The sequence below is a fragment of the Dendrobates tinctorius genome, unplaced genomic scaffold, assembly GCF_039654945.1.
Source record: "Dendrobates tinctorius isolate UK_male_01 unplaced genomic scaffold, ASM3965494v1 ptg000093l, whole genome shotgun sequence".
In the NCBI taxonomy this organism is placed as follows: domain Eukaryota; kingdom Metazoa; phylum Chordata; class Amphibia; order Anura; family Dendrobatidae; genus Dendrobates; species Dendrobates tinctorius.
In genome coordinates, this window is record NW_027361761.1 from 23,509,639 (window position 1) to 23,521,831 (window position 12,193).

Genomic DNA, 12,193 nt, shown 5'->3' on the forward strand with positions numbered 1-12,193 from the left:
CAAAGGTTAATTAACAGGAAGGCTCGATTATCCACAAGGGTCCGTAGTGGAGTCATCGGAGCGTGGCCTTCTCACCTGGCTTGGGCTGACAGTACTGCTCTGGGATACTCGTGCCTTTGATGCAGTCACAGTTGCCTGCGCTGTACCCGGGGCAGTTGCCATAAGATTTACACACAGCGTCGTCCCATAGGTAGCCACTCTCACAGGCACAATGCACATCGCTGCCGGTTTGGTTACAAGCTAGAAGAAAAAAAAGAGCAACAATGGTCAGTGAACACTCGCGGGAATATTGTACAGCATGATGTGCAAGAATCAGACTGTGCTCAGGAGCCCCCTTTACCATGGAGTCCACAGAATCTGTAGAGATCGCCTTTATGGTACCCATCTGAAGTCCACGATAACAAAGTAAAGCCAATTTTTTTACCTAGAAGCATATATTTTGGGATTTGTTGGAAATTTTGGATTATTTGTCTTCTACAGCCTCTATGTATCACAGTGCATAGAAGATTGCAGAATGAGGTATCTGGGAATTGTAAGCAGATTTGTGGCCAGATGAAAGTTGATCAAAAATCAGCCTAGAGGAGCTCGGGAGAAGAGAGATAGTGATTGCAGACGGACGGATGACCAGACTACCTTATTCTGCATTTTGTTTTGCACTGTCATGCATAGAGGATGCTGAATATAAAAGGTCCAAAATTATTAATAGAACATGAGTTTAAAGGGAATTTATCAGCAGGATCTATTGTCCTAAGCCGTCTATATGAGCATGCAGGTCATTGATAACTGAATAAAATGACACCTTCATATCTATGATCCGATGTCTTATTCCAGAGAAAAACAAATTTTTCTTACTATGTAAATGAGCTGTTAAGATCTATAGGCCGGAGATAGATCTCCCCGAGAATTTATAAATGAAAGGGAGAGATACCAGTGTGAGACATGTAATGACTGACAGTCTGCTCTCCTGATGTACAATGTCTCACACTGGTAATGCTGCCTTTCATTTATAAAAAGCCCTGGAGGCAGATTCTCAGTTGAGACCTATGCCCCTCCCATAGATCTTAATGGCTCATTTACATATTATGAAAAACGTGGATTTCTCTGCAATAAGACATCGGATCACAGTTATCAAAGTATCATTTTATTCAGTTTCCTATGACCTACGTGCCCATATAGATGGCTTGGGATAGATGATCCTACTGACAGATTCAGTGTAAAATATTTTTTAGCTAAGAATGCCTACATTTCCCCGGTTTCTGTATTGGAGGAGTGGAGTTAAAGTACAGTTATTGGCTCCACAAATACGTAATGTACAATATTATCCATATTCACCCTTGCTTATTTCATTGCAGTAGTATTATAGTAATGGATGAAGCCAAGAACTTTGGGAATACAGCACGGGGTAGACTGTCATACCACCATGTGACCACTAGGTGGGAGTGCTGCTTAGGTTTTTCACATATATTGCAGCTTCTTTCAGATCTTCATTGCCATTCTCAGGTTTCCGCTTGTTGCTTTTCCTGAGTGGACTACCTGGAAACTGTCATCAAGTAGGCTATCTTCTATTTATTCATCTGACGACTTTAATACATTCGCACCCGACTATAGATGATAATATATCTATGCTCGCACGCAGATGATCTTTTTACCTGTTGTCACCTCTATACTGTCAATTTTGACATCGCCGACGCCAAGCGAGATGAGAAACGTCTGGTTCTTCACCAACTCTTTTATCTGGTTTACAAACGAAGCGTCTGGGAAGCTGATCTCGATATCCACTGTGTACTCCGATATATCTGTGCAATAATAAGGAAAAAGCGGGGTGACTTATAATATAATGTGTGCAGCGCTGTACGTTAAACACATATTACACACGGCTACAAAGTGGTACCTATAGGGTCAGATTAAGCAAATATGACATTATAGTGTCTGGTATTAAAATTCTGCTCCATGTAACTGAATGAGACTGAGCTGTAATACCACACACAACCAGAGTATAGAAGGGGCGCTGTTTTTTTTTTAAAAGAAAGCAGCAACGTTTTAAAAACAATTCTCGACAGCCCCTTTAAGGCTAAGGTATTGATCAAGTGCAGGCTCACGCAATTACTTGTAGTCACCAGCAGGTGGTGCTATCTACAGTCACACATACAGTTGTGCCCCAAATTTTACATACCCCGGGCAAATTTTTGCTTTCTTGGCCTTTTTTCAGATAATTTGAATGATAACATCAAACCTTTTCCTCCACTCATGGTTAGTGGTTGGGTGAAGCCATTTATTGTCAAACTACTGTGTTACTGTGTTTTCGTTTATCATAATGACAACCCAAAACATCCATATTACTCTGATCAAAAGTTCACATGCCCTGGTGATTTTGGTTTGATAACATGCACAGAAGTTGACACAAATGGGTTTGAATGGCTACTAAGGGTACATCCTCACCTGTGACCTGTTTGCTTGTAATCAGTGTGTGTGCATAAAAGCTGAGTGAGTTTCTGGGATCCAGACAGACTCTTGCATCTTTCATCCAGCCACTGATGTTTCTGAATTGTGAGTCATGGGGAATGTAAAAGAATTTTCAAGGGATCTACGGGAAAAGGTAGTTGAACTGTATAAAATAGGAAAGAGATACAAAAAGATATCCAAGGATTTGATAATGCCAGTCAGCAGCGTACAAACGGTGATTAACAAATGGAAAATCAGAGGCTCTGTAAAAACAAAACCACGGTCAAATAGACCAACAAAAATTGTATCCACAACTGCCAGGAAAATTGTTTGAGATACAAAGAAAAACTCCCAAATAACATCAGCCTAAATACTAGGCTCTCTGAAAACTAGCAGTGTGACTGTTTCAAGATGCACAATAAGGAGGCACTTGAAGAAAAATGGTCTGCATAGTGGAGTCGCTAAAAGAAAGTCATTGCTTAGCAAATGCCACAAAGTATCTCGCCTACAATACACAAAACAGCACAGAGACAAGCCTCAAAATTTCTGTAACAAGGTAATTTGGAGTGGTGAGACCAAAATTTAACTTTTTTGACACAACCATAAACGTTACATTTGGAGAGAGGTCAACAAGGCCTATGATGAAAGGAACACCATTCCTACAGTAAAGCACAGAGGTGGATCGCTGATGTTTTTGGGATGTGTGAGATACAAAGGCACAGGAAATTTGGTCAAAGTTTAAGGAAAGATGAATGCAGCACGTTATCAGCAAATTCTGGAGGCAAATTTGTAATAATCAGCCTGGAAGCTGCACATGGGATGTACTTGGACATTCCAACATGACAACAATCCAAAACACAGCGGTGGAGCCGCTGGGGAGATCTCAAGCGGCTCCACCATAACAAAAACCCATGAAATTTTATTTTTTTAAAAATTCAACTACCTTAATAGCCTGAATGTATATATAACCAAATATTTTAACTAACGCCACCTAGGATAGGTCGCAAAAGCAATATACACTGACCCAACAGGAAAGTTTAGCACAATGTACCCTCACCACTACATAACAACAGTAATTTTATTTCATCATATAAAAATCCTGTTGGAATGAGATCAAAACAAAATTTACAAAACCTATCACCACCCAAACAAAAAAGAGGAAGACTAAGTGGACAATGAGGATTTTTTTTAAAAAGAAGACAATGCTATTACCAAAAATAGGACACAATGAGTTCAAAAATGGCTCACTTATTTATTGCACATATCAATTGTAAACATGCCCATAAAGACTGACCCTCAATCAGAGGTATTCTTCGCCAAGTAGTTATCCCGCAAACTGGGCCATATAAAATACTAATTGGCCAAGAGTTCCACTACCTGGAAAGATTACTATTCTAAAGCTTTCCCTCAAAATAATGGGCTTTTGCAATAAACTGCACATGAAATAAATAAACTCAAAGTACAAAGCCACTCAGTCAATAAATATCTAAGCATGCTCAATGGCTCATAGTCCCCATTAGATGTGGGGATACTATGTCATAATCTGAAAGTCCACAGTTAGCATAAAAGAAATCGCATGCCCAGCTCAGACCATAATAGGTTACTTATCTGAATCCGGTGCCATTAGCATCGTCCTGACGCGTTTCACCCCCTCCAGATATCAGGGCTCATCAGGGGACACAGATTAGGAGCAGTCCATAATGACCTATTATGTTCTGAGCTGGGCCCATTATTATATTATTATAATAAAATTACTGTTTTTATGTAGTGGAGAGGGTACATTGTGCTAAACTTTCCTGTTGGGTCAGTGTATATTGCTTTTGTGACCTATCCTAGGTGGAATATTTGGTTATATATACATTCAGTAGTAGTTGAATTTTTAAAAAAATAAAATGTCATGGGTTTTTGTTATGGTGGAGCAACTAAGTATACCCATTTGTTAGTTAACTGATTCAGGTGTTCCAAGAGATCTCAAGCGGGCAGTTCATGGTAGGCAGCCCAGGAACTTACAGGAACTGGAGGCTTTTTGCCAAGAAGAGTGGGCAGCTTCACAATCTGAGAAAATAAAGAACCTCAACCATAACTACCACAAAAGACTTCAAGCTGTCATTGATGTTAGAGGGGGCAATACACGGTATTAAGAAATGGGGTATGTGAACTATTGATCAGGGTCATTTGGATGTTTTGGGTTGTCATTATGATAAAACACAGTAGTTTGACAATAAATGGCTTCACCCAACCACGAACCATGAGTGGAGACAAAGTTTTGTTGTTATCATCCATACTTTCTGAAATAAGGCCAAGAAAGCAAAAATTCCTGCGGGGTATGTAAACTTTTGAGCACAACTGTAATGTAATTCCCCCTTTTTGGCACACTCAAGACATTTTAGTAGGAGTTTTGCATAGGACTGCAAGTGAAACTAAGTTATCTTATCTGTGTTATGGCGATGCACAAATATTATAAACAGTGCATTTGCAATTTGACCTCTCGGCATGTTTACACTGGGCAGCGATCGGGAAGGATCATTGACAATGTAAAAGGGATATACACACCCAATTTATTTAATTTAAATGCCTGTATTTGGGCCTACAAATACTTTTTGCATTAAAAATTTTGCACCGTTTGACTTTTGCTTAAATGTCTCTTTTTTTTCCCCTGAGTTAACTGAGTACCCTTCAGTCAGCTCGTTTTGATGGGGGAGTTTGGACAGCATCACTTTTATCTGTCAGTTTTCCTGACCTCCTTTTATTTATGACATCCAAGTTCAGCTCTAGATGTGTTCTGTAGTCAGAGGAGTTCAGAAAAAGACAGATAACAGAGTCACTGATGTATCCTCAGTTCTCTCATTCTGGAGGCAGCAATGTATAGCAAACTAAGAGCCTGTAAAAGCCAAAGGGTGCAATTTTTTTTTTATGAAACCCAATGGCAAAAAGTATTTTTTAGCCAAAAATGCATGCAATTAATTAAAAAAAATGCCCCATAAGGTGAACATATCCTTTAAGAACCAACTGATTCAAAATACATCAACAGTTCTCCGTGTGCTGTGCATTTTATAATTTACATATTTTTAAGATGACAAAATAAAGAGTGGATGTTTTCATTATTATCAGCACAGAGGAGCTCAGAAAAACACGTTGAAAGGCATTGTAACTGCACAACAGTACGAGCTCATTGATGGAGACTCAGTTAACTCATTCAACAGCCAGCAATGTGCAAGCAAACAATGGGTCTTAACAGGAAAATGCTGCACATTTTTTTTAATAAAAATGAATTGCAAAATTTTTTTTAAGCCCGAAAAACATACATTTAAATAAATATAAAAAATGTCCCCAAAGCAATCTGTAATAATCTTTAAGGAGCTGAAGCGCGAGAATAACATTGATCACTCCGTTATCGGGTATATCGGTCTCATGTCTCAGGATTTATGGGGTAAGATTACAGGGAGAGGCTGTACCAACTCTGTGATCTGCTATGAGCCCTTTTACCAGAGGATCAGAGTGGTGGTCTGCACCGGTGGCTGCACAACTAAGTACCCTAATTACTCTGCCTCATCCTGGACATACAGGATTCCTTATAAAACTTTGCACCAGCGGCTGCACAACTAGGTACTCTAATCACCATGTCTCATCCAGGACATTCATGATTTCTTATAATATTTTGCATCGGTAACTCCACAACTAAGTACCCCAATTACCCTGCTTCATCCAGGACATTCATGACTCCTTATAATGCTTTCCATCGGCGACTGCACAACTAAGTACCCTAATTACCCAGCTTCATCCAGGACATTCATGATTCTTTAGAATACTTTCCATCGGCGACTGCACCACTTAGTACCCTAATTACCCAGCTTCATCCAGGACATTCATGACTCCTTATAATACTTTCCATCGGCGACTGCGCAACTAAGTACCCTAATTACCCAGCTTCATCCAGGACATTCATGACTCCTTATAATACTTTCCATCGGCGATTGCACAACTAAGTACCCTAATTACCCAGCTTCATCCAGGACATTCATGATTCCTTATAATACTTTCCATCGGCGACTGCACCACTAAGTACCCTAATTACCCTGCCTCATCCAGAACATTCATGATTCCTTATAATACTTTCCATCGCAACTGCACCACTAAGTACCCTAATTACTCTGCCTCATCCAGGACATTCATGATTCTTTATAATACTTTGCATCGGCGACGTCACAGCTAAGTACCCAAAATATCTTGTCTCTTCCAGGACATTCATGATTTCACATAATACTTTGCATTGGCGACTGCACAACTAAGTACCCTAATTACCCAGCCTCATCCAGGACATTCATGATCCCTTATAACACTGCATCTGCTGATGCACAACTAAGTACCCTAATTACCCAGTCTCATCCAGGACATTCATGATCCCTTATAACACTACATCTGTGGCTGCACAACTAAGTACCCTAATTACCCTTCCTCATCCAGGACATTCATGATCCCTTATAACACAACATTGTTAAGGATTAAACATGACATTGCTGGAATGTAACAAATAAGTGTTAGGAATTTGTCAGTTGTCAGAGCAAGATTAACCCCTTTAATTAATTTGGTCCTGTCTGTTACCGCGTATGTTAGAGAGGACGGATCCGCTCTCCAATGAGAAATACTAGCATTTTCCATAAAGTAGCAATATTGGAATAATTAGCTTACATTTTAAATATTTTAGGTATCAGCTTTTCTTTTAGAAATCTCTATTGTGCGGCTCCTCTGTTATTCCTCCTGGAAATATCTGATTAATTGCTGATTATCCTTCTCCTTCTATGACACTATTCAAATCCGACCTGACAGATCCTACTGACGGCGAGTTGTTCATATATGCTTACACTTCCAGGAGGAATAACAGAGAAATGGCAAGACACGTCAGGGGAAGATTCCAGCTTTTTTTTGTTCTTTTTTAGATAAGGATCAATTGCTGTAGTGTCGTTTCTTTGTTATTCCTCCTGGAAAAATATGAATAAATTGCTGGATATCATTTTCCTTTTGCGACACTAACGGATTCCTCTGACAAAGGTAATAGTAACAGGAGGAATAACAGATGAAGGGCCAGACACGTCAGGGGAAGATTCTAGTTTTCTTTAGATAAAACTTGGGCAAGTGAACTTTTTAATGAGTGTCGACAGGGGGAATATGTATAAATCCTGGGTTAGAAAACCTGTACCAACCTAACATTTCTCATAGCTGAGTGTTTTCTATAAGGGAAGTGAAGTACTTGGCGCAAAAATTTCTGCAAAAACGCTGCGTAAAATAGGCTCATTCTTCATGCTTTTTTACATTCATTTTTGGTGCAGATTTTTCTGTAAAATGCTGAAAGAATTGATAAATCTGCACCAAATTTGCAGGGAAAAAATAAGCGACGTGTGCATGAGACGTCAGGATTCTCTTTCACTTTGCTGGAACCAGGAATCCCTTCAGGTTTGTGACAAATCTGCATTGAAAAAACGCAACGTGTGCACACAGCCTTACTGTCCGAGAGTGGACTGCAGGCTACTGCAGATTCCTGAAATAACGGTTCTGTATTTATTTACTCACTCATCTTTTGGGATTTTCACAGCAAACGAGTCTTCAGAATATTGGAGAACATCTAAAGAGTTTTTTTCTGAAATCTGAGTAAAGCGCTCTCTTGTCAGGCTGAGATTCATTGGTGTTTTCATTCACTGCAGTCTGACGCGGGGGCTGCAGGGGATTTTATGAGAGCTGTACCCATCTCTGTGCCAGGGGGGCAAACTGTTGCTAACAACACGATATACACAGACATCATCATCATCGTCGTCAGATTGCATCCTATGTCGTAGCGCAGCTCAGGCTCAGACAAGGAGGACAACTGAGTATCCCCCCATAGACCTCTACTAAAAGTCCTCTCTTCCAGCTATCAATTGCCTTACCCTGCACTGATGAGGGTGAAAAAAAACAAAACAGCAGTCTCTTACTTATGGTTTGGCCAATATCGTAAGTCATATCAAGGCTGGTAGGGTGACATTTTACAATAGGTGGCGCTATAGAGTTAGCTTTCTTCCTCTTGTAAGAGGGCTAATTTGCATATCTTTTTTTCCCAGAAAGCATTGCTAGATCTTTTTCATCTCCAAAAGACAACATACTACCCCCTAGTCCAAATATCCAAGGCCTCTCACCAGTCAATTAAATCCCTGCCCTGCACTGATATGGGGCAGGAACATGAAATAGCTGCCAGAACATGGGTATATTTTCCTTTTAGATGAGACTTATAGGGCAGCTTCCTCCAATAGGTGGCATTAGAGAGACAATTTGCATACCTTATTGGCAAGGGATACTTTGGCCGCCTCCATAAGGAAAAACATATCTCCCTAGATGAATATCCTGAGCTTCTCGCCCAGCCAAGCAGAACCTTACTCTGCACTAATGAGGGGCAAAAATCCTGAAACAGTGGCCAGCATTTGGAGGTCTCTTCCATTTGGCTTGGCTATTATCCTAATTCATGTGTGTCACACATAGGACCTCCAATAGGTGGCAGTGCAGAGGCAGCTTTTTTTGAGAGCTGAGTAGTTTCATGGCAGCCCCCACAAGGAGAAACGGTTTCCCCTAGACCAATATCCAAGGGTTCTCACCAGTCAATCAGAACCCAACCCTGCACTAACAAGGGGCAAGAACCTGAAACAGCAGCCTGCAGATGGGGGTGTTATCTTTTAGAGGGGGTATATAGGGTAGATCCCACCAATAGGTGGCACTAGAGAGCAAGTTTTCTCCCTTTGGGTAGAGACCTAATTTGCATAGTATTTTCCCCAGGGAGCATTATTGCCTATACGTTTAAGAAAGAAATCAGGCTGGAAGAGCACTGGGGGCGTGTCATTGCACTTAGGCCACTTGTGACACGCCCCCTGCGCACTTTCAGCCTGATATACATGTGACTTCCTCTCTAGCTTTCTCATCACTGACACATTGGATCTCTATAATAAGAAGTATAATCTGCACAGTGATCCCTGCACCGGCACAGCCGGATCTCTGCTGCCGTCTGTAAGCACATGCCGACAGGTTCCCTTTAAGTGAAGTTAGACTTTAGCTCTGTAGACTCAGAGTAGAGCGGCGCCCCCGGGTGTCTGGAAGGTCAGGAGATGCTATAATAACAAGACGGAGATACAATCTGTAACGCCATTGTGTGAGCGCGCCGCTACCGTAACGGTCTGACACCGACGTCCTGCACATAATGCTGAGCGGCGGCGCAGGTTTCTGCATGATTTCTAAGGAATGGGATTCCAATCTGCAGTGATGACGTCAGAAAGAAGACGATGAGCGCCATTCACCGAGCACTGATCCCGATAACACCAGGCGTGGTGAGGCGTCATCTACCGCCACAGGCAGCGGGATCCGGTACCGAGCCGGAGACGAAACACCAAATACCGGACACTCATTCCCCTGTGTCGTCTCTAAGGGTCTACAACACAGGAACACAGGGGACGCAAGAACAAGACGAGGACAATCCAGAAAGGGAAGGAAAAATATTCACCGACATAGGGGGCTCCAGACTACACATCCAGACTGCTGTTATAGGGGGCTCCAGACTACACATCCAGACTGCTGTTATAGGGGGCTCCAGACTACACATCCAGACTGCTGTTATAGGGGGCACCAGACTACACATCCAGACTGCTGTTATAGGGGGCTCCATACTACACATCCAGACTGCTGTTATAGGGGCTCCAGACTACAAATCCAGACTGCTGTTATAGGGGGCACCAGACTACACAGACTGCTGTTATAGGGGGCTCCAGACTACACATCCAGACTGCTGTTATAGGGGGCTCCAGACTACACATCCAGACTGCTGTTATAGGGGGATCCAGACTACACATCCAGACTGCTGTTATAGGAGGCTCCAGACTACACATCCAGACTGCTGTTATAGGGAGAGCTCCAGACTACACATCCAGACTGCTGTTATAGGGGGCTCCAGACTACACATCCAGACTGCTGTTATAGGGGGCTCCAGACTACACATCCAGACTGCTGTTATAGGGGGCTCCAGACTACACATCCAGACTGCTGTTATAGGGGGCTCCAGACTACACAGACTGCTGTTATAGGGGGCTCCAGACTACACATCCAGACTGCTGTTATAGGGGGCTCCAGACTACACATCCAGACTGCTGTTATAGGGGGATCCAGACTACACATCCAGACTGCTGTTATAGGAGGCTCCAGACTACACATCCAGACTGCAGTTATAGGGAGAGCTCCAGACTACACATCCAGACTGCTGTTATAGGGGGCTCCAGACTACACATCCAGACTGCTGTTATAGGGGGCTCCAGACTACACATCCAGACTGCTGTTATAGGGGGCTCCAGACTACACATCCAGACTGCTGTTATAGGGGGCTCCAGACTACACAGACTGCTGTTATAGGGGGCTCCAGACTACACATCCAGACTGCTGTTATAGGGGGCTCCAGACTACACATCCAGACTGCTGTTATAGGAGGCTCCAGACTACACATCCAGACTGCTGTTATAGGAGGCTCCAGACTACACATCCAGACTGCTGTTATAGGGGGCTCCAGACTACACATCCAGACTGCTGTTATAGGGGGCTCCAGACTACACATCCAGACTGCAGTTATAGGGAGAGCTCCAGACTACACATCCAGACTGCTGTTATAGGGGGCTCCAGACTACACATCCAGACTGCTGTTATAGGGGTCTCCAGACTACACATCCAGACTGCTGTTATAGGGGGCTCCAGACTACACATCCAGACTGCTGTTATAGGGGGCTCCAGACTACACAGACTGCTGTTATAGGGGGCTCCAGACTACACATCCAGACTGCTGTTATGGGGGCTCCAGACTACACATCCAGACTGCTGTTATAGGAGGCTCCAGACTACACATCCAGACTGCTGTTATAGGAGGCTCCAGACTACACATCCAGACTGCTGTTATAGGGGGCTCCAGACTACACATCCAGACTGCTGTTATAGGGGGCTCCAGACTACACATCCAGACTGCTGTTATAGGAGGCTCCAGACTACACATCCAAACTGCTGTTATAGGGGGCTCCAGACTTCACATCCAGACTGCTGTTATAGGGGGCTCCAGACTACACATCCAGACTGCTGTTATAGGGGGCTCCAGACTACACATCCAGACTGCAGTTATAGGGAGAGCTCCAGACTACACATCCAGACTGCTGTTATAGGGGGCTCCAGACTACACATCCAGACTGCTGTTATAGGGGGCTCCAGACTACACATCCAGACTGCTGTTATAGGGGGCTCCAGACTACACATCCAGACTGCTGTTATAGGGGGCTCCAGACTACACATCCAGACTGCTGTTATAGGGGGCTCCAGACTACACATCCAGACTGCTGTTATAGGAGGCTCCAGACTACACATCCAGACTGCTGTTATAGGAGGCTCCAGACTACACATCCAGACTGCTGTTATAGGGGGCTCCAGACTACACATCCAGACTGCTGTTATAGGGGGCTCCAGACTACACATCCAGACTGCTGTTATAGGAGGCTCCAGACTACACATCCAGACTGCTGTTATAGGGGTCTCCAGACTACACATCCAGACTGCTGTTATAGGGGGCTCCAGACTACACAGACTGCTGTTATAGGGGGCTCCAGACTACACATCCAGACTGCTGTTATAGGAGGCTCCAGACTACACATCCAGACTGCTGTTATAGGAGGCTCCAGACTACACATCCAGACTGCTGTTATAGGGGGCTCCA

At 43.1% G+C, this 12,193-nt stretch overlaps 1 protein-coding gene across 5 annotated transcripts in view; it reads right to left on the minus strand.

Annotated features, from left to right (window-relative positions):
• Window positions 1-12,193, minus strand: part of LOC141098613 (adhesion G protein-coupled receptor F5-like) — a 231,066-nt gene that overhangs the window by 55,310 nt on the left and 163,563 nt on the right. For all 5 annotated transcript variants that reach the window (XM_073586579.1, XM_073586582.1, XM_073586581.1 and 2 more), the window contains exons 4-5: window positions 1,650-1,796; window positions 76-240 (exon numbers count right to left, since the gene is read on the minus strand). In XM_073586579.1, the coding sequence (XP_073442680.1) occupies window positions 76-240; window positions 1,650-1,796 (312 nt within the window). The remainder of the gene's footprint in view (window positions 1-75; window positions 241-1,649; window positions 1,797-12,193) is intronic.